This window comes from Zophobas morio, unplaced genomic scaffold (genome assembly GCF_036711695.1).
Source record: "Zophobas morio isolate AGI-343-1 ecotype UQ-CSIRO unplaced genomic scaffold, CSIRO_AGI_Zmor_V1 ptg000030l, whole genome shotgun sequence".
Lineage (NCBI taxonomy): Eukaryota > Metazoa > Arthropoda > Insecta > Coleoptera > Tenebrionidae > Zophobas > Zophobas morio.
Genome location: NW_026972135.1, coordinates 19,948,458 through 19,971,747, shown reverse-complemented (window position 1 = coordinate 19,971,747; position 23,290 = coordinate 19,948,458). Strand labels below are relative to the sequence as shown.

Sequence of the window (23,290 nt, the reverse complement as noted above, 5' to 3'; positions counted from 1 at the left end):
AGAATATATGCAAATATGCTTTTGTTCGTATTTACAATCATTACGAAACAGGTTATCAAATAATCTATTTTCACAAGGCTGGACTTTCAAGCGGCAGAAGAGTTAAAAACCATAAATTTTCATTGAAGAAACAAACTCTTCCAAGAAAATTTACCAAATCTCTTCGATAATTTCTGAACACTGTTGATTTCCACAAACGTATTGCTTCATCCAACCAATACACGTTTCTCGAAAACCGTCTCTTGAAATCGTACTTGTTGACGACTATGTGGAGTTCCATCGGACAAAAAGTGAGTTACACAACGTGGACAATCAGCAGGCTCCAAACCGTGCACTTTGTCAACATGGTATGGATGTGACCGTGTTCTTTTTTTAATGTAGGATGCACTACAAGCTGCGAAAATCCAATTTCTTCTTTCTGTCCCATCACGACCACGATCGTGAGTTTGAGGTTGAAGATACCATGATCTTGGAGATGCTGTACCACTGATGCAAATGTTCGCACACACAAATTACCATATCGACACGCTCTGCATTGGAAAACTGTACCATACACCGATTTCAACGACCGCTCGATAATCACTGGCCCTTTTCGTGTTTTTCACGTTGCGATTAAAAAAGTGCCTGATAAAGTTACTTTTTTGGTTCTTAAACCGAACCGCCTGCCATTCATTGCAGTAATTATGTAAGTCACGAAACATTACCAGCGGCGCGTATAACAATTTACATTTAATTTCAAATAATTTTTTCTAGACACTGCTACCACTTAGGGCCGTGAATTTTTGCCAGTGACAATCATATTGTGACCTATTCCCCCTTTTTTTTTTGCATGTATTTCGCAGTCAGCCTGTATACACATGTATATACCAATTGCGCATTACATTGGTAATTGTTTAATTGGCGCACTACACTGGTAACGGGCTCAATTTCCGCACTGATCTTTGCACTATCCCGTTTCTGGTTCGCACTGACACAGTCCTTATTTTACCATCGCGACCTGGATGTATGATTTCAACCCGACTGAGACACCAACACAACGGGGGCACGTTATCCTCGTGCACGATGACGATGTCGCCCACATCAGGTTAGGCAAGTGACGTAAGTGCAGTACCGATCAAAAAATGGCCAGGGGTAAGTACGGATAGATCGTCGGGATTTGAGGATAATGGAGTTATAGGTCGAGAGTTACGACACGCCTCGATCAATGTCAAATAGGTATACATTTCTCCATATGTGAACAATGACTGCCCTATAACTCGTTTTAGATGATATTTAATGGTCTTAATGCCTGCTTTCCAAATTCCACCAACGTGTGGTGAACGAGGTGGGATAAAATGCATCAGATTTAATAACACCGAAATGTATGACTCGTAATTCGCGATTGGCTCCCTTAAAATTTGATGCGTTATCGGACTAAATATTTGAAGGTTTCCCTCTTTGAGGGATAAATCTTTTGAAGGCTCCAATAAAGGCTGACGAAGTGACTAATTCTAGGTGAATTGCCTTGGTGGCAAAACAAATAAACAAACAAATATAAGCCTTTATAGACCTTTTTCCACGACCCCTCCCTTCTCGAATTAGAATTGGGCCGGTGTAATCGACTCCACAATTAAGGAATGGTCGTACTAGATTTACTCTACCTTCGGGTAAATTTCCCATTATTTCTTCGTAGGGAATTGGTTTCGAACGTCTGCAAAGTACACATTCGTGGAGAATATTTCTAATTGACCAGTAAAGTAAGGTTAGAATTTAGAATGCGCGGCAGTTCATAATTCAAAAATTCTACTATGGGTTTCTTATGGGAGCTTGATTTTACAGACAAAATACACCGCACAGGTAGAAATCTTAACTAGTTCATGCTACAAGCGATAAAGACTGTACAATTATCTTCCTGTTACTAAAGGTTTAACTATATAAAAAGCTTGTGTTAAAGAAATATCGCAAATTAAAAACAACGTTGTTTATCAAAGTAACGTACATCGTTTCTAATGCCTTGCGCATGAGTGAAACGGAAAATCCAGAAACACGCCGAACAGAAAAGGAACGCGAATATTTTGGAGGGCTAGTGACGTTTAGATCGTGAAAATCCCCAAAATATGACAGATGATTTCGTATTTCCATCACAACAAACAATCATAATCACAATTTTTGGATGATATATATATTAGTTCTGTGATATTGGTTCACATTAGGTTGTATATGTCTGTGGACTGGTTTTATTGTATTTGTTATTAATAATGACAGCAAGACATGTGTTAACAATAGGGGCAATTACCAGGTTTTTTTTTGTTGACGATCGGAAATGCATTGTGAACGGAGAAAATTCTTTGCAGTCAAATAATGCAGTGAAAGTCACTTGGTATACTGAATTAAATGTGTTTGAAGAATTTATTCGAGCTAGAATGCGAAATAGCCAATGGTAAGTTAATGTATATTGATAAATTCTGTATCAAGTACAATTATGAGGTATTTTGTTTTATTTTGCATAGATATTCCTTAAGAGAAGCAACATGTGAAACCACAAGAGGTGCATTTGTATGTCACCATATGGCTACACCTGCCCTACACGGGCGTTGTAATGTATTTTGGACCAATAATTTGCGTTCTTGGGACGTACATCTGAAGAAAAGTGAATCAGCCAAGGTCAGAGCTGTGATCTCTGAAAATTCTTTTAATCCCCAAGTCAACCTAAAAACAGCTAATGTTGAGGTACAACTTTATGAAAGCTTACGACAAACTGATGGGAGTGAAGCACTGCTTTGGCTATTGGGCCCTGAACCAGAAAGATCTGAAGAAAATCTACTTCACAGTGTCGAGGAACTATTAGTGTCCGAGGACTATTTAAATGGCCCATCAATATAACAGTTTGTGGGTCAGTTTTTCACCAAAAGTGAATCAGATTTTGCATTAGGCGGTGCAATTTTTTATTGTAGAATATTTTTGTTTTGTTTTGAAATAAATTGGTCTTTAAATTGTGATTTTTTTTAAATGGGTGTTTCAGACCCAATTCGTACTAAAATGAAAGTGATTTTTACTTTTACATGAAAGGTTTAATCACGAATGCTAAGTTTTTCATTTTCTACCAAAAAGTGTGAAAAGAAAAAAGCTTGGGATTGATGATGATTCTTAAATCAAAATTTGGCAATTGATTGAAAACATTTGCAAATATGAGATCTCCTTTATGTATTATTTTAAATTCACAGCCGTATCTCTAGCATGTGAAAATCAAAGCCATTTATGTGGAGGGGGAAGTCGATGGCAGTATGAACCACTGTGCGACATACGTTCGAGGCAAATGTAGTGGTAAAAGTTGAATTCAAATATTTATTAAATACCACCGGTTCCGTTTGTGTTTGGTATCAAGATCAACAGTAAAAATGTCAGTCTTAGGGCCGGTTTATCAATGCGCAGTTAAGTTAAAGTAACTGGCAGTTAAAGCTTGTCTGTGAGTTAACCTGTTTATCATTACCCGCTAGCTCAAAACTGGTGGTCAAAGTGCCTGATAAATTAACTGACAGTTCAAACTGTCAGTTAAAGCGTTATCCACCAGTTAGTGGCAACATAACCTAACAAATCCAAATAAATCTGTTATGAATTTAACAATATTTTGATGAGGACTTATGTTGTGCAACAAATTGATAGAGAAAAGATGAGAAAAACACTTATTATTAGCTGATTATTTTCCAGGTCTAATGTAGGTACCAAAAATTAAAAACCTATCTAATAATACCGCGACATCGAAAAAGAAATTAATCGAAGTAGGCCATGCACGACAAGCCGTTTGTCGTAATCACGGTGGTAGGGTAATTTATTTTTATTAAATGTCAAATTGACAGTTTAAAATTAGAATTATGACGCCTACTTTTAAAACACATAAGAATGAATTAAAATCACCGTTTTCCAATTTTGTCTAAAATTTATCCCATTTCTGAAGATTCTAATAACAAAAAAACTTTAATTTCGTTTGATAACAGTGCAAATTATTTTTGTCAACGTGACGATTAATAAAAAAATATTTTAAAATAAGACAAACGCCTTTTCGTGCATGGCCAACTTTGACTAATTTCTTTTTCGATCTCTCTGTATTTATTTATAGGTGTACCTACTTGTTTCATTTTTAATTTCCAATACATTTTTTCTAATGCTAAATTTTGCTTTTTCATGATTGATCACGTGAAACGCGATATACAATCGTTGAATACCGAATGCGGACCGAATCTGATGGAACTTTCAAGGTCGGGGTAGTTTTGAACTGACCAATCACAACTCATTTCCAGTGGTGTGAGCGTTACCAACTTAAGAGAGTAACAGCTAAACTTCGAGCTACGAAACTGGAAGAAACATCGTGCATTGATAAACACTTCACTTCCGTTAACTGCTAGTTACCCTTATCTGACAGTTACTTAACAGACACTTTTAACTGAGCATTGATAAACCGGCCCTTAATGGTACAAGTAGTGGTATATATAAGAAAATTACTTTAATGGTAGAATTTAAGCGTTAAAATGACGCCTCGATTTCACCCATAAGGATTACACGGGGAACTGAAATTCGGGTCTCGTGTTATGAACTGAGTTCAAATTTCGCGCGTCATTTACTTTACTGGTCAATTATTTCACATCCGCCGATAGGCCAATGTGTTTGTCTAATAACTGCTAAAGTCGCTTGCGGTCCAGCATGTAACTGACGCAAGTGTGTCTGTTGTACAATTAATTTTATAATATGGTGCATTTTTGGGATAACCAAAGGAAATTTTTTATCAAACAAAACATTCGCATTGACGAGTCTACCACCCACACGTATTAATAAATTATCGTCTAGATTTTTTTAAAGGACTAGATTTTGGTAAGTCATTACCTTTTATGAGACACTTGAATTCCTCAGGAAATGATTCCTGTTGGACTATTTTAATAATAACGTTATGACTGTTTTCAATTTCCTTTACAGTTAGTGCGCCATTTACACTTTGTCTATATCTGACTCTGTTGTAAAATCGTACACAAAAGGCTACTACGGTAATTAATTTTGAAAATGATGAGTACCTTAATAATAAATCTGATGGTGATTGACCTTTATTGTGTATTACTGCCTTTGAACAGGCGGCCTGACGTCGTTCTTCAACTTCGTAATTATATTATTTGTTAATACCTTAAAATTATTAGAATGTGTGACCTTTTTACGTAATAACATAAATACGAGTGGATTTTTGGACCAACTAATAACTCGTCATTTAAGCTTTTATAATTGCATGATCTAAATGATGCGTCAAACAAAATACGTAATTGTGTCGTGGTACTTTCTTTAAGAACACCGTGGTGTGGTAAATAATAACTACGTGGATTATCAATCTCGTTTTCAGGAACTTGTACCGCATGACCTTGTTGTAAATAGTCTGTAAGTACTGCTGAATATGATAACTTAAAATTCTCATCCTTTCGGAATTTACATTCTGAAGATTTAAAAAGTTTTATGGCCCCTTCCCGCGATGTACCTAAGTTTGGGTTTTCCGCCTTGAACGGAAGTGGTACCGAATACCTTCCCATTTCTAAGCGTTTATGACCCTCCATAAATTTCTTTTCGCATAGGATTTCGTCGGCCGATTGAGGTTTTACGGAAGTTTTAAATTCGTCTAATTGCCAAAACTTTCCAACCATCTGTTCTAGGACGGGTTGGACATAATAACAAGAACCCTGTTTTATAACCCCCGGATTATCTCCATGAGCATTAACCACTACCCAACCGAATTTATAAATCTATCGTCCCTTTGACATGAAATGCGGGATCTGCTGATTTGTTGTGGTGCGGAAATTCTAAATTAGCGATTGAAAATAACGTGGATGGTAAAAATTCCGAGATTTGTGGCAAAATAACACATGAAAAATCATAATGTCGGTAATTAAAATGAATTTTGATACTTGCTAATTGTGAGGCACTAGTATTACAACGACTGATACCAGCGATTGATAAAACGATCGGTTGTGATTTAAGATTAATAATTTTGACATTCGCTCTGAAATAAAATTTCATTCGGAGCCGCTATCTAACAGTGGCCGCACTTGATGTTTATTTCCCGATTTATCATAAATTTGTACCTGGGCTGTTGGAAGTACTTTACTTAAATAAACTTGTTGAGAATTTGCCTTAAGGCTCCTCCTTACAGTCATTAAAATCTGCCGAAATACGGCAAAACGCCACTTCCAATATCATCCTTACTATAGCACTTGAAGACTTGTGCGACGTATCTACTTGTTCGTAATACGAAAATCTTCATGGAAATAGTTTCTATTTTGCATATTAAATAGTTTTTTGGACCTCACGATCGTTAACCCATCTGTAACCATTAGGTTAATGAATTTTGCACAACAAAATAAATTATGAAGATCGGAACAATATGGGCACATTACCGATCTGTTTGAATTGGTATTAAAATTTGCTTTCTCGTTTTTATTTGTTGATATTGCTGCTACTCTAAACGTTAATTCTGGCAGTTTTACATTAACAGCGCTATTTTGAACGATAGGAATATCATATTTTTTTGCAGATTTGGCTGAATATTTGGCTTCCAATGCTTTTAATTCGCATACAACGATATGAAATTTCTTGTCAAAAGTGATACATTGATCTGCGGTAGATGTTTGTTTTAAAACAATTTCCAATTCCTCAATTTGACTTTGAATGTCGAAAAATTCGTCATAAATTGACCTGATTCTAGTCAAACGTTCTTGTACTTCTGACAAACAAGCTGTACTTTGTTTAGATGACTTTAAATCGTTTATTACGTTTTTAGCCATGGTTAATTTGCGTTTTAGCGCTCCCCGCTTAATATTTAAACCAGAAAGTTTTTCAGTAGTCATTGTTCACTAACGATTCAACGATAATCTACTTGACACTGATACGAAATAAAGGACTAATGAAAAAAGGAATGAACTGCACTTACTGGTTGTCGTCAGATGTCACGATGCTCAAGATTGCCCTGGACGTGAAGCTGCCGAAAAAGTCGTCTACGGTCTGGCGATGCTGTTGTCATCAGATGTCACGATGCTCAAGATTGTCTTGGACGTGAAACTGCCGAAGAAGTCGTCTACGGTCTGGCGATGCTGTTGTCGTCAGATGTCACGATGCTCAAGATTGCCTTGGACGTGAAGCTGCCGAAGAAGTCGTCTACGGTCTGGCGATGCTGTTGTCGTCAGATGTCACGATGCTCAAGATTGCCTTGGACGTGAAGCTGCTAGCGAAGTCGTCTTGGACGTGAAGCTGCTGAAGAAGTCCTCTACAGTCTGGCGATGTGTCGTCGTCAGATGTCACGATGCTCAAGATTGCCTTGGACGTGAAGCTGCTGAAGAAGTCGTCTACGCTTTGTGGATGTCGTCGTCGGATGTCACGATGCTCAAGATTGCCTTGAACGTGAAGCTGTTGCAGAAGTTCTGGGGATTCTGTCGTCGTCGAATGTCACGATGCTCAAGATTGTCTTGGACGTGAAGCTGCTAGCGAAGTCGTCTTGGACGTGAAGCTGCTGAAGAAGTCCTCTACAGTCTGGCGATGTGTCGTCGTCAGATGTCACGATGCTCAAGATTGCCTTGGACGTGAAGCTGCTGAAGAAGTCGTCTACGCTTTGTGGATGTCGTCGTCGGATGTCACGATGCTCAAGATTGCCTTGAACGTGAAGCTGTTGCAGAAGTTCTGGGGATGCTATCGTCGTCGAATGTCACGATGCTCAAGATTGTCTTGGACGTGAAGCTTTTATCGACGATACAGGAGAGAACAGTACCACTAATTCCGCGAGAAATCCGGCTCGAAGGACCAAAATGTTTTGCGCGAAATAAAATCACCTTTTAGTTACACGGTTTATTTAATAACGTACAAAAATTATAAAATGCCGGTCTCTCGGGTCGGCACGTCTTTACCCTCTCGATACTTCTCGACGACTCCCCGAGAGAGTGAAATAATAAAAATAGTTAAACTACCCTAAAACGGGTGGGAGTAGGGTGGACAAATTGGCTACGCCCAAACCCCTGTTCAGGTAAACTGAACAATAGGTGCTTTCCTTTCGTACGGAATCTCAGATATTTCAGATCAGTTCAGTACGACTCAAATAAATGCCATGTTCCTTTTAGTTTGACTCACCTCACTTAAGTGAGATTTTGTACCTCCCCCTCTTCCCTTGCAGCACTACCTTGCCGGGGCCGATAGTTAAATGAAATTGGCTCACTTCAGGAGTGGGAGGTGAAATCAGCCAATCACGAAAATTTAAAAAAGAAAGTTATCCATCCACACTTTTGGCGGGCGGTAGAAACGGTTGGTAGTATTTTCGTTTAACACGTGTTTCGAGTTCGTTTTTATTATCATTTAATATAAATTGTTTATGTAAATACGTACATTACAGAGTTATCCATTTTACTCAAAACTTCTCCAAACATAACCTTACAAATAACAATCAACAGATGTGTCAACTGTCAACAAAAACAAGACAGAGTAAGTCATGAGCACGGCCGTATATATGAGTAAGTTCGGAGCTGAAAAACCACTCTCACTGTACGTCATTTCTTTCACTCCCTTTTAAACGAAGTAGTTGATAGTGAATCGACTTACTCAGTTCAGTACTTCTCAACTCACTTCGTGGTTGAAAGGAAAGCTACTAATATCTGTGTTCCGATCGTACCTACTTCCGAAATTGGAGATGTTAGAGGCAATGTTTTTGATGTAAACGAGGATTTAACAGCTAGCAATATTCGTCTTCCTCTCCCTTTACCATTAGATCTGTATACATTATAACCAGAGTTGAAATACTCACTACTTAAAACGTCTTGGCTTAACCAGGTTTCAGTGATGGCGATGATGTTATAACTAGCGGCAATAGCATTAGGGTAAAATAAGTTAACTTTTGTATTTATTCCTCGAACATTTTGATAGTTTATTGTAAGGTTAAATGGGATAGCATCGTTGGTCTGTTGGATAATTACAGCTTTTTTTTAAATCCTTTTTAACAATTTTGGGAATACCATCTCCATATTTTAAAGAAATATCGTTTTCTCCATGCTCTATTCGGTTTCTGAATTCAGAGCGAATGAAAAAGCTGTGGTTTTGCTGGTGAGGAGTAATATCCCTGTTTAAATATAAGTTCTCCTTACGTTTATAAGACTTTAAGATTTCTAGGGCTCGATGAGAATTTCCAAAGATAATTTTAATAGGACGTATTTTGTCATCTTCCTAGACGAACGCAGTTCAGGATTTTCACAGACTCCCAAGTATCATAATTTTTTGACATCGAGATTTGTCATCATCTCTATGCATATCTGAGTTTGCTTCATTCGATTCTGGTAAATTAAATAATGTTAAATTGGTAGCGCGCCGGTGTCTGTCCTCAATTTCATTGATGATGCCTTCTTCCGATAATTTCTTACTCGAATCGTGGTCATCAGTCACCTTACTTTGCTTGTTTTTTAATTAATTCAGCTCGTACTTAACATTGGCCAATTCTTCTTTCAAACCATTAATGGTCGCTACAATATCACATTTTTCACAGTAAAAATGAATTTTACGTGACATGCAGCGAAAGCAGTCCACTTCGGTTTTGGATAATCCAGCACATTCAGAATGAACAAGCCCACGACAAATATCGCAACTAACTGTGGATTACGATAGAAATAAAAAAAAACACACACACACAAAAATCGGGCAATTATGAGAAAATTGTGTTGACAACAGGTCGTGTCGTGGTGTGTAAATTTCAGTTATTACGCAGAATTCCTAATCTTTCCGGTTATTATGCATAATAGCTGACAAGTTTAGTTATTACGCATAATTCCTAAAATGTCTAGTTATTATGCATAATAACGGATTTCGGATATTAGCTGTAACATATACATAAAACCCTGTTACCCTCTAAGTCAATTAATAGTCGGCCTTTTATTTTTGCACTTTTTTACACACATAAATTAACAGTTATAACGGAGGTTGAGACTCGGTTCAGTTTTTCATCATGCGTTAACGTATCTTCGAAGGTGCTAAGTTGAAATCAGATGCTAATAACATGTGTTCAAAATTTTGTATCGTTCGTGATTATACGAACATGCGATAAGCCAAAATTTAAAGTTGGCTACGCATAATACAATTTCAAGAGAACACACTTATTTTTGGGTTTATAAGGGATATATTTTGCATATGTTGCCCAATTTTTAATGCATATATTAGTGCATATTATGCCTGGTTTTTAAGGCATACGCAAATGCATATATGCTTTATCTGTAGTGCACATCTGTCCGTCTCTAGATATGTGTATACCTGTGAATAACCCATATAATAAAATAACCAATATATGAGTAACATACATACTTACACAGATTGTAAATTGAATTTACTTACTTACTTACTTACTTACTTACTTACTTAAATGGAGCTGCCGACGAAGTTCCCTTGGTCCACATTTCTTTTTTCTTCTTTCTTTCATACTAACATTTAAAAAAAGTCCACTGTAAAATTGCACAACAGTTTGTAAATACGAAGTTAACGCCAACGGGATAAGTCTGTTTCTGTGATTAATAATAATGATGCTTTTTATTAATAAAATTTACTTAACTTATGATACCTACAGTGTTACAGTTGAAATTTACATAATCTAATAGCAATTACAAGTAGTGTATTTTCGACAAATGTCTTAAGTATTACAATTAAGACAACATTTGAATCTGACGTTCGTTCAGAGACAAAAACGAATCATTTTTCCGCTTACAATACCACATTCACGCTGAAATATGCTTTAAAATTAACCAATAACTTAAAGAACATCAAATAAAAAAGCAACCTGACAGTTGTTCAAGGAAAATAAAACCAATCTCTGTGAGATCTCGAAAAGAACCAACTGATTTGACTCCAGGTTAATGCACACGTACAAAAAAAAAACACAACAGAAAAAATGCGAATTTTAAAAAAATCAAGAATCAAACCGTTTTATTGGTGGTTATTTTTTAATTAATTGGTTTAATGTACTAACATTCCTCTTGGGACTTCCTGACACACCGCGCTACTTTTCGTTTGAACTCCCCGTACATCTCTCGCCATTCTTTCTGTCATAAAAGTACGTGATTAAAATAAGAAAATTGCTTCTCGAATACTTACTGCAGCATCGACATTCGCTGGTGATTCGTCGTTCGGATCAGCTAACATTGAAATTACCGATATTAAAATAGTTTCTACTGTATGTACTGGCAGCCACCTTTCTGACGCTTTTTCGTATCCGAATTTGTCGTCTCCAGGTTCGTGCAGAATCGATATACACACGTCGCCATTTTTATCAACTAGAGGAGAAAAAATATTTTAGTTACAAGTCTACAAGAGATACACATATTGTAACAATGTTGGGTACGTGTCCACTTGGGCGAAATACTTCCGAAAGCAGCAGCCCTTACAATGGCACAACATAACCATAGTCGGCCACTGGAGTCTGCCCTCAAATGGATAAGCAAAACTACGTTTACCTCAGTCGCGAGAGCTATTGCCACAACACGAACACGTTTCGAAGTGCGACCTTCGAAAAGTCTATTTAGATGATTCCCTATAATAATGTCTCAATTAATTGCAGCGATAGAACTTTGAAATATAGAATCGCAACTGAACACTAAAGACGGTATAAAATCAAAATCAGAATTCTCGTGTGAGTTACTCTCAAGCGGTCACATAACCTCAGGCTGGTTATCAGTGTGAAGTCCAGTAAGTCAAAAAAAAAAACTCATGCCGAGTCCTTCAGACAACACCGTATTAACAATTCATAAACACAAGTTTCTTGATTCAAACGTTAAATTTATTCATCAATATTTTAACTGCATCCTCGCAATTTTGTCGTACAATCAAAATACTTTGCTAATACGAGTATGATTTGCCTGCTACCATAATGACCACATTTGCATTTTTTTTATATATCTTGTGTTCTTATCTTGTTTATACTATGTCAAAGTATGGACATTCGTCAACGTTTTCTCTTCTAGTATTGTTAAGATAGTCATTTTGAATTCGTCTTTCGGAAAATCGGAACATTACTTACTAGTTTTATTCGCTTAATTCTCTTGGTTCTTCTCTTAAAATATTTTGAACTTTTTAAATTCAAACTTTGACATTTTATTTAGTTCCAAAATTTTCTGGTGACTATGTTTGGTTTCTTGTAATTTTGACGAACAGTCGAAAAATATATGGAATCTTATAGTTATAGAATGAATGCTATTATTGCTGTCGATTCATTAAAAATATATATGTATATATATATACATATTTGTGATCGACAGACAAGATCTTTTTACAAAGAAGAACTGATAATCTTACTTTCTCGTAAAACTAGGACAGTTAAAATCACCGAGTTTCGAAGAAATTTCAAGAATTAAGAAAAAAGGCCTGCAATACACCCACTGTACTAAATGAAGTTCTGCCTCATAACCTTCATTATTTTTTTACGCTAAATAAAAAAAATGCATGACACATTTTTAGATGAATATGCTAAAGCAATCTTTCATGTCTTTTGTGTATTTAAATAATTTATGAGGATTGTAAAGTTGACAATAGAATTCGCAAAAAAACTGCATTTTATTCGTCTTCCTAGCGAAACGACTTTTTCTCCTTATCTAATTGATAGGTATGTTGATATACTAGATAAAACAAAAAACAAAAGCCACGATCACGCACTTAATTCGGCATCAACAGAGGATGCATGTATGTAAAGTGCACGAAAGTGCATGTGTCAACTTGGCAATGTACTTTCGTGCACTTTACATGCATGCACTGAAACGTCAATGTAATCCTACACTTTCTGACAAAGCAATCTATGGGGAAAATCGTAGTTTCGGTAATAGACATAGAAAAAAAATATTGCTTTAATGTAATACGATTTTAGAAAAAAGAAAGCAAATCTTTAAAATATTTATTATTAATTGCACCACAATTCAGTAAAGTGACGAACAAGTTTTATTTCTAGCGTCCTGTTGGGTTTCACGTAGATATAGTTATTTACATTATGAGTGCGGTAGGTAACATTTTGCAGGTTGAAGTCCTAATTTGCCACCCGACGCGAAGCGGAGGGTGGCATGGGACCGAAACCTGCAAAATGCCTAACGCACGAAAATTGTATTCAATTTTTTCCCCGACATTGAGTTTATTTTAAAAAATATTTCATTTTAAAAATATTTTCCGAAATGGCAAGAAATGAAGTGACAGTTTCGGGACTTGATGTTTACTGAAGGAATCTATAATACCGACAGCAACGAGATGGCGCCATGTGATTTTTTTTAACAAGGCCAACTAGATTCATACTGCTTAAACGCTGTATAAGGCCTCGTCACTCGCGCTTTTTAAAGTTCCTATCAAACGTACCGAAAGTGGAGCAACCTTGTGGGATTTTAAACAACTTTGATATGCCACCAAACACCAAGTGTCACTGTCACTGTGATGTGACCAAGTGTCACTGCCAGAAGTGGTTGATGTCAGTGTTAAATAGAAACTCAAAACAAGCAAGAAATAATACCATAATAAGAATAAACCATTTATTAAAGCTTCAATAGTTTCCTGCTTTGGGGTTTGTTGTCTATTATTTTTCTTTTTAAAGAATCTGTTTTTTCTAGACATACAGGGTGACTGCGAAATAAGTGCAAATATTTTAACCACGGCATCCCCCACCCTAGTAGAGCCGAAATATCGAAAAAACAAATTAAGAATCGAATGGGGCAAAACCCCCATGAACCACCCTCGATACGAAGGCACTGAGCCACCTTGTAAACAGAGTTGGAAAAACGTTCGAATAAAAACGACCTAAACACTTTCAGTTTCAATTAAAAGTAAAACCGACTTTTTGCTGCTTATCATTCGTTCATTCATTTACTCATTCATCGTTAAAGGTCAGTGTGAAAGTTTTTTGGTAATTTTGATTCTGACGGATGTTTGGTCCTTGTCACAACGATTTTACGTTGTTTATTGGAACAGAAATAAGAGCAACTTAGAATGCTACTACCTTTTTACACGAAATGTTGAAAATGTTGTCCTTGACTAGCAATACAGGCGTCAGAGCGTCGCAAGAGGTTTGTTGATAGGTAAAAAAACACCGGAGTAGCGGCTGCCACTTTCACTTGTTGAAGCTCTTCGATAATTTCTGGACACTGTTGATTTCCACAAACGAACTGTTTCATCCAACTGATACACATTTATCGAAAACCGTCTCTTGAAATCGTACTTGTTGACGAGTATGTGGAATTCCATCGGACAAAAAGTGAGTTACACAACGTGGATAATCAGCGGGCTCCAAACCCTGTACTTTGTCAACATGGTATGGATGTGGCCGTATTCTTTTAATGTAGGATGCACTACAAGCTGTGAAAATCCAACTTCTTCTTTCTGTCCTATCACGGCCACGATCGTGAGTTTGAGGTTGAAGGTACCATGATCTCGGAGATGTTGTACCACTGATGCACCAATTACCATATCGACACAATCTGCATGGGAAAACTCCACCATAAACCGATTTCACCGACCGCTCGATGCTAACTGACCCTTTTCGTGTTTTTCACGTTGCGATTAAAAAAGTGCCTGATAAAGTAACTTTTTTGGTTCTTAAACCGACTCGCTCTGTTCCATTCATTGTAGTAATTATGTAGGTCACAAAACAGTCCAGCGGCGCGTACAACAATTTACATTTAATTTCAAATAATTTTTTCTAGACACTGCTACTACTTAGGACCGTGAATTTTACCCAGTGACATAATCATATTGTGAGCTATTCCCCATTTTTTTTTTGGATGTATTTCGCAATCACCTTGTATATTCGACAAGACCAGTTTTGCTACTGTTAGTATAATGATCACGCTGAGGTCTTGTTGGTGTTCAACGCAAGGTAGTAATGGATTTTTTAGTAATTTTGGTTGTAAGAGCTTAATCAGGTGGTCACATGTTTTGTTAAAACTTAAGTGTGGTAAAATTTCTTGGATGACATCGGCTATTTGCTTTACAAGTCCCACAAATAGTTCACTTGGGTGTATTAAGCCACCATGGTCTTGAAGGGTTATTAATTTTAGCAGAGGTCCAGGTATTGTACTTGATACTAATGGTGCAATACAATTATCACATCGAATTTTTTGTTGCAGCTTAAGAATTACATATCCAGCTAAGAAAGCTATGGATGCAGAGTAGAGGTTACTTTCAGGTACTTGATTCCGTTTTAAACTATCAATTTTGTAACGTAAATCTGCAGGCAGAAGTAGTTCCTCAAGTTGGTCCTCTGCTGTTTGATTTCTCTGATGAGACAGTTGATTCAAAGATACATGACTAACAGTACTTGCGGTGTTAGCAAATAAAGATGATTTTAAAATGCCACTTCGTAGAATTTGCCGTAAAGCATATTCTGCAGCACGAGCATCAGTGGTGTCATTTGAGCCTCCTTTTAGGCGAATATGGGAAAATGTTGCTTCAACTGCGTCCGAGCTGAATGATCTAGTTAATACATAATAAAATCCAGATTGTTTAAGAAGAAACTGAATGCACAAAAATGTGCTTTTTGCTGTGAAACACAAAGCATGTGCCGTTTCGTCGCTTAAGCCTGAATAACCAGTCCTGCTTGAAGTAGACTAAATATCCTTGACTTAATGTTGGAAAGTCACATTCAACCAGTGAAGTCGTTCGTCCGAAACGTTCACATATGGTGCAACAGTGCTATCGAGGGCATGAATGTAGTGTCTGCGAGTTGAAACATTGTGCACTTGAAAGAAATGATACATGTTTTCCATGTATAAGATAGTCCCATCAGCATCAATAAAATTATCATATCCATCTTCTTTTAATAATTTAAGCGCTGAAGTAACTGGCGGTGAAAAAACCTGTACAGCTCGCAACACATTCATCTTCTCCAGATTTGTTGGAAATAGGTGTTTTTTGGTAAGGTACCTGACAGGTTTCACAGGCCATTCCTTTTGTAGGCCATATAAGGATTTCAAATAGGACGAAGAAATGATGCCAGCTGAGGAGTTCATATTATGGTGCAAAAAAAGGTTTCTTGCATTTTTCATCGCATGACAAAAATCAAAAGAAAGAAATAAAGGCATTGGTGGAAGAAATGGATGCTCAATGTAATATCTGAGTGTTCCTCCACATAAATTTCTGAACAGTCCTACATTAGAGGGATGATTGTCCGTAACAATGCGTAAAACTAGAAATCCACAGTCTGTCAGAAGTTTGAGAACTTGCAAAGTTAATGAATAGAAATCTGCAGCTTGTAATGTGGAATGAAAAAAATACCCAGCTGGAATAACAAATCGTGCTGATAAGCCATTAATTACAAAACATGCCATTTTGTTTGCAATTTTTGGTTAACTACCGATAGAATTTGAATTACTATCCAGTCCATAAATGTGGTCTTCTGCTCTACTATAAATCATCTTCCCTTTTATTGACATGTCGTCAATAATCAAGGAACACAATCTTTGTGCAGGGTGCTTTAAATTTTGTAGTTCTGCATACAAGCGTTCTTTTATTAAATTGTTTGTTCCATTCAAAATGCCAAGAGAACCTTAACAATAACAATATAAATACAGAACGAGAACAAACGACCAAGAAACCCAAAACACACAAAAGTAGCAAAAGATTGATTCGATATGACAATTGTGACAGCGTGGAACCGGTGATAGTAATTATCACAAATAATTATAATGATCTTGACGAACATGATTGTTTTCATTTCAAATACAGTATCGTAATTTGAGAATAGATGACACCACTTTCGGGATTCCATGGCTTGCTATCCTGGAACCCAATTTTCAGTGGAGTGACGAGGCCTTATACAGCGCTAAGCGATATGAATCTAGTTGGCCTTGTTTTTTAAATAATTCATTTTTTCTAATTCAAAAGTTTTAATTGAGCAAAACATGATTAAAGTAGTGTTCTAGTATGTGTTCTTTTATTATTTATATAGAACTTTTTTTATTAGAGCTTCTACAGGCTAATGCATATTGGGTTACTTTGGCACCCAAAGGCGGTAAAGCGACGGTAAATTGATATTTGGTGCGTAAAGTCACTGTTACGCGGCATGTCAAACGTGTGTGAATGTTTTGTTTACATGTCAGGAGGGGAAAAAGAGAATTATCGTATCACCTTTCATGCAATAGCGTATACTCTAAAACGGTGGTTACTTAGACAACTTAGCGGAACACACATCGTTTAAAATGTACGGTTTCAAGTACAGAAATTGTAGACTTCACTAACACTGATACTTTATTTAAACTATTCTACGCTTTGGTGAGATCCCATCTCGTATGTAGCATCATGATCTGGAATCCCACCTACGATATGTCCCCGGATTGAGTTCGCAAAAGGAAAAAAAAATCATTTTCTATTTTATAAAATATGACAAAGGAATAACATTTTTAACTTAATTCAAAACAGAACGGATAAATCTGCAATTAAAACTTCAAAAATTGCCTTGGTAATGTTATTGTAAAGATCCAGGAGGAGATGAACATTGTGAGCGTAATTCACATTCATGCATGAATCTCTTCACCGAGAAAAATTGGAATAAAATTGAATATTAACGTTAATGACGGTATATATTTATACCTTGGAAAACTATTCCCATGTTTATCCACGATTTGTAAAAGCGGGCCTTACTAATGTATTTTCAACAGGATGATTGGCTTAACGCATTTTGCTCGTATTGTTGTTAATTGGCTAAATCGCGAATTTGGAGATATGTAATTGAATTGCCAAAGAGGATCCAGTTTTATGTAGATTTATTTATTTTGAACTAAGCAAAAATATGATTCCTGTAATTGTAAAATAGAAAATAAAGTTTTTTCCCCATGAACTCAATCCGGGGACATACTAGATAAGCTGCACATAAACTACATTGAGTCTGTATAAATACGATTTTTAAATGTGTTTATTATCTTCAAAATCACAATAATTATCCACAAAGAGGTTATGGACACTCACTACTATCTAAATTCAACATTCTTTGAAGCCACAACGTCTGATTCTATCAAAGTTTTGCTTAGGTTAATTAAGGGTCAAATTGAATGCGCATAACTTTTCAAGTGCTTAATTTTCTTGCGTTAAGAATTAAGTCACGTTAATAGTTTGCATTTATTGTGATGCCAACTAGTAAAACCAATATTTTGCGAAAGTCAGTGAGATGTTAGCACCATCTGGTTGTTAAGCTTAAGCACACAAGCGAAACACAATTAATGCTAGACCGGAATGGAACTATTTGGCGCGGCCGACTTGGCGCGAGCGAGTACGTCGGTATATAATATAAAAAATATTTATTGTTCGTACTGTGGTTGGCAGCGTGTTATTTATGCTAAGTGTAGGCAACCAAATACACAATTTCATTCGCCCAAATTCCAATAACTAAATGATCCACGGAGCAAGATGTTCCGTGTTTAGGAGTATGTTTATAATGAGCAGGGCGCGAAGCGCCCGTGTGTCCATTAAAAAGTCGGCATTACCCCTCCACGCGTTGGTGACTATAAAAATTAGGTTATGCTAACAACGGCTGCAATTTTTGTATATTAATATCTACTTTTTTTGGTGCGAGTTCATCCGCGCCAAGATGGCTTGCGCCAAAGTGTCCCTGCGCCAAAATGTCTCGCGCCAAAATGTCTCGCGCCAAGTCGGCCGCGCCGAATTGTCCTAGACCGATGCTAGACAACTCGATGGGATGTGCTCTACTGATTAGATCAAACAAGATCGAAACTGCAGTCTACAGTTTCCCAACGGGTTGTCTAGCCTTCGGTCTGATTAATCACTTTGCAAATTTTGCACATATTTGATATAATTTCTTTTTATTATAATATTCACTTTGATTCATTTCAGCACATTAGTATGTGTTATTCTTAATTTTGTTATTTAGGATCAGTACTATGTCATAATTTTTTTATATGAAGTCGCGATCTGAAAATCTTGGGCATCAATCTCATTCCACTACCACAAAATGTGAAATATTTTCAAGTATTGTAACGTATTTTTGTAAAATTCGGTAATGAATTGTTAATTTCTCAATATTAATTTGAGTTTGTTTGAAAAATTACTTTTTTCTATCTCATTGCTGAAATAGTTATTTTAGTTCTGTCAGTTTTGACACTACGGGTATAACACTGGATGTGACGTGACAACTCTTTTAAACTTCAAACGTCAAAAGTTTTCATTTTAAAACCTTAACAGGAACCCGAAATTTTTATTACAGATTCGGATTCTACGGCTAAAAGTACGTAGGGTTTGTTTAATTTTTTTTTTTATGATTTCCCCTACTGAGAACCTATGCATACAATTCTGCCATTAAAAATACCACATTTTCATTGTAAATAATCAAAAATGAGTTGCCACATTATTGAAGGCAACTTGAATGGTGAAATGTACCGAGATATTTTGGAAAATGAACTGCTAAAAAAAAGCATTACTAAAAAACTTGAGATTAGAAGTGCGACAGAACATGTGGTTTCAACATGATGGTTGTCCAGCACACTAGTCGAGGGTAGCACGTGAAGTACTTGATCACGATTTCAATGGTTACTGGATCGGTAGAGCTGGTCCGGTAAATTGGCCTGCCAGATTACCAGATCTTAGTTCGCCAGATTTCTTTTTGACAACGAATTTCGAATACTTACATAAAACGTGGTATTTTTTATTGCCAACGTGTTGCCGATTCGTATGCATAAGTACGCAGTAGTACAAATCGGAAAAATTTGAATGTCGTCTATTCAGCGCCATCTGTTGCGAATCGAAAAAAATATTTCAGACAAATCATACGTACTTTTAGTCATAGACTCCGAATCTACAATTAAAAATAGCAGTTCTCATTTAAGTTTTCAAAGTTAACCCCTGCCCCACCTACAAGGAGAGGGGGAACCTAATGTATTTCCCCCGCGGCTTGATTAAATTTTGATTCTGGATAATTTTTCGTATAATGCTTATTTTGAATGTTTCAGGTTAAAAAAAATCACCCTGTATATGTAAGTACTATACCAACTAGTTTTGTATTTATTTAGAATACCCGACCGAAATTTATTCTTTTAATTTTATGTTTGCTGTAATTGGGGTTTTCTGTGAAAAATACACAAATTCATATATACAAGGTCTTTCAAAATGATCTCCGGCAGCAGAGCAAATGCCTGTGACAACAAACCGCTTTGACAGAATGCAACCGGAAACACATGCGTAACCTGTCCCTCATTGGCTAATTTTAACTTGGCGCTCCAAAAATCTGACTTGGCCTGCGCGATGTTGTCTCACTCTGTATCACTGAAATTTATATATTCTCTACTCACTTGTAATTATAATTATTGTTGGTTGCATAACTACAAAATACTCTTAAAAAGTGATTAGACAATGATCAACTCGATCGCCGGAGGGCTAAAACTGACTCAAACTCCGGTTAATTTTTCTGTTTGTTTAAATTTCTTCCTTGCAGTTGGCAATTTTCCGTTTACCAAAGGTACCGATCTTATACTGCGCATGTCACAAGTGGACACAAGACTCATTGGCTTTCGCCACGATAAAATGCGCAAGCTGTAGTTTGGTTTACTGTACAGCAATTATACGTCAAAAGTCCAGTGAAGATGTCGAAATAACTTTTACATAAATGCCACCACAAAACAATATGTACGGGTTCATCATGAAAACATAGTAGTGATTGGATTGTTTTTTTTTTTTTTTTGTTATTTTTATGCATATCTTGTACATATCGATACATCTTTGTAACTCTTAAACAAACCCCATGCTTATTTCATATGTTCAGCTTCAAAAAAACATAGGTCAATACAGTTGTTAATCCGAGTATAAGAAAGGTCAGTTACCTTAAGGTGCCTTGGCATCAAAGCCACCAAAACCACAAATTTTCAAACGTTTTTTCTTTGTTATTTTAATTGACCCTTATCCTGTAAGACAAGCGAGTAGACATTATATAAATTCCAATGATACAGAGTGAGACAACATTGCGCAGGCAAAGTCATATTTCTGCAGCGCCAAGTTAAAATTAACCAATGAGCGACAGATTACGCATGTGTTTCCGACTGCATTCTGTCAAAGCGGCTTGTTGTCACAGGCCTTTGCTCTGCTGCCGGAGTGCCGAATACTATTTCCAACGTGGTTTTGAAGATGCGTGCGCACGGAAAGTCACTATGGAAGTTTTACATATCGATACATCTTTGTAATAATATACAGGAAAAGGGTCAATAGATGAAAAAATATGGCAACTGTTTCCGATACAGTTTTTTACCCACTAGCCCGTTATTTCCATATTTTTGAAAAAAAACTTTCGTTATTTAAAAAAATGCAAAAAACGTTTAAAACTTAGAACGAAATATGATCGTTAATTTTGACCGTTTTAAAAATTTCAAAAACCATTAAATAAAATATATTTTACGCTAGCCCGCTATTCTTTTCGTTTTCGTTCAATTCATCAATTTTTTATATAAATTACAAATTAAAAAAAGTAAATTATCAAACCATAAGTACAATTTCAACCATTCTCACAAAGACGGAGACAAGTTGCCACCCCGACACGGGACTTCCAAGAAGGTATTAGCAGGAGTAGCTTATGGAGCTGATAAGACAGATAGGAACGGGTACATTGTACATAAATAACACCATTGAAAAATGGTTTTTATTTCTTACTTTCCAGCTAGAGAAAGTATTCCATTTTTAAAATAGTGGGTGTACACAGTAAAAAATCAAAAACTGTGGTGACAGAAGAAAAAGCGGAAGATGATGAAACTTGTACATGCTGGAAGGAGGTAAACTCTTTTTATACTTGTAATAATTACACAGTAGAACAATTTTTTTAATTTTCCAGTTAAAGTTCATATTGCACATAAACTGTAGATTCTTTTGCATGTTTGTGTTTCACTCATAATTAAGTTGTTTCACAATTATATAATTAATTAATTCTTATTTTGTTAATTGCATTATACTATGTAGGTATTATTCAATGCGTTGTCCTATAAATGGTGTATACTGTTTGGAAATAAATGCTATTACTATTATTATTATTATTATTATTAAAAAGGGGTATAGTTTCCTCAAACCTATAAGGCGTTTATGGCTTTGACGTTTAAAGTACTTTACAGCCGACCCTTCATAAAGCTTAGTAAATGTAAACCATGCCACGTGCCAGGGACGGCCGAGACGCGAAGGACCGAACTAAGAGTAATTTTGTTTTTAACGTTTCTTCCGTACCTTAATTATTTAATCATTATTCTGCACATTTGAAAATATTATTAAGATACTGAAAGCAAAAAACATAAAATTTGTAATAAGTAAAACTGGTCCACTAAGTTTTTTGATAAATCAAATAATTTTGACGATGTCACCGTCCTTTGTTTCAAATCCAGAGGGTACATTCATATTGCTGTTATATTAAAAATAATACATGACTAGAGAACGAAAAGTATGCAAATATGCTGTAACTTTATTAATATATGCAGAGATATGCAGTTGCATATCCTCCAAAAGTTTAAAAAGAAGTGTAATAACTAGGGATGTACCGACCAGTGGCCGACTATTCGGCCGTTTTTCATCGTCGGCTGCAGTCGGCGACTAGTCGGCTAAACAGACGATCGGTCGGCTTTTTTTATTAAAATTAAAACAGTATATAAAACAATTAAACCCGGTTTACAGAACCTCAATTATTGAATTTAAATTGTGTTATTCTTTATTTTTGTACTGAGTTACTAAAAAAATTAAATGTTAAAATTATCCAAACAAATTTAACACATTTTTTGGAAAACAAAGGAACTTTAGTGATTTCTTTTATTAAAATAGAACAAACCTTTAAGGTAGCCAGAGAAATAGAAAAAAAAAACACACTGTCGCATTTATAAACCGGTTTTAGCAAAGCCGACTAGTCGGTTTTTACTGGCCGAACAATCGGCTAGTCGGTTAGTCGGCCAGACCTACAGTCGGTACATCTCTAGTAATAACACAACTAAATTTATTTACAAATCATAAAAACAGGTTTATCAAGCTTTTTTTTTTAATAAAAAATACATAGATAAATAAAATTTTTAAAAATTATTGTCTTACACTAAATAGTGACAAATAAATAAAAATTAATCATAATAGGCCATTTAATTAGTATTTTTGTAGCAATTTATTTTTAAATACTTTTCGAAAAATTGTAGCAAAAAATTTTGCCGATGATCCGAAAACATATATTTGTAAATAGAAATGCGGTTTATAGCAGAAACTACAAAACACAGTGCCTTCTTGAAGAATAAATTCAGGAAAAACCAGTACAGGGCACGGTTGATAAAACCGTTAATTGTTAATTTAGAAG

The 23,290-nt window shown here is 36.0% G+C and overlaps 1 protein-coding gene across 1 annotated transcript in view; it reads right to left on the bottom strand.

Moving 5' to 3' along the window:
• Window positions 1-10,551: 10,551 nt before the first annotated feature.
• Window positions 10,552-23,290, bottom strand: part of LOC135138367 (ubiquitin-conjugating enzyme E2 G1) — a 35,497-nt gene continuing 22,758 nt past the window's right edge. The window contains exons 4-5 of the mRNA XM_064068333.1: window positions 11,116-11,294; window positions 10,552-11,063 (exon numbers count right to left, since the gene is read on the bottom strand). Of these exons, the coding sequence (XP_063924403.1) occupies window positions 10,986-11,063; window positions 11,116-11,294 (257 nt within the window). The 3' untranslated portion in view covers window positions 10,552-10,985. The remainder of the gene's footprint in view (window positions 11,064-11,115; window positions 11,295-23,290) is intronic.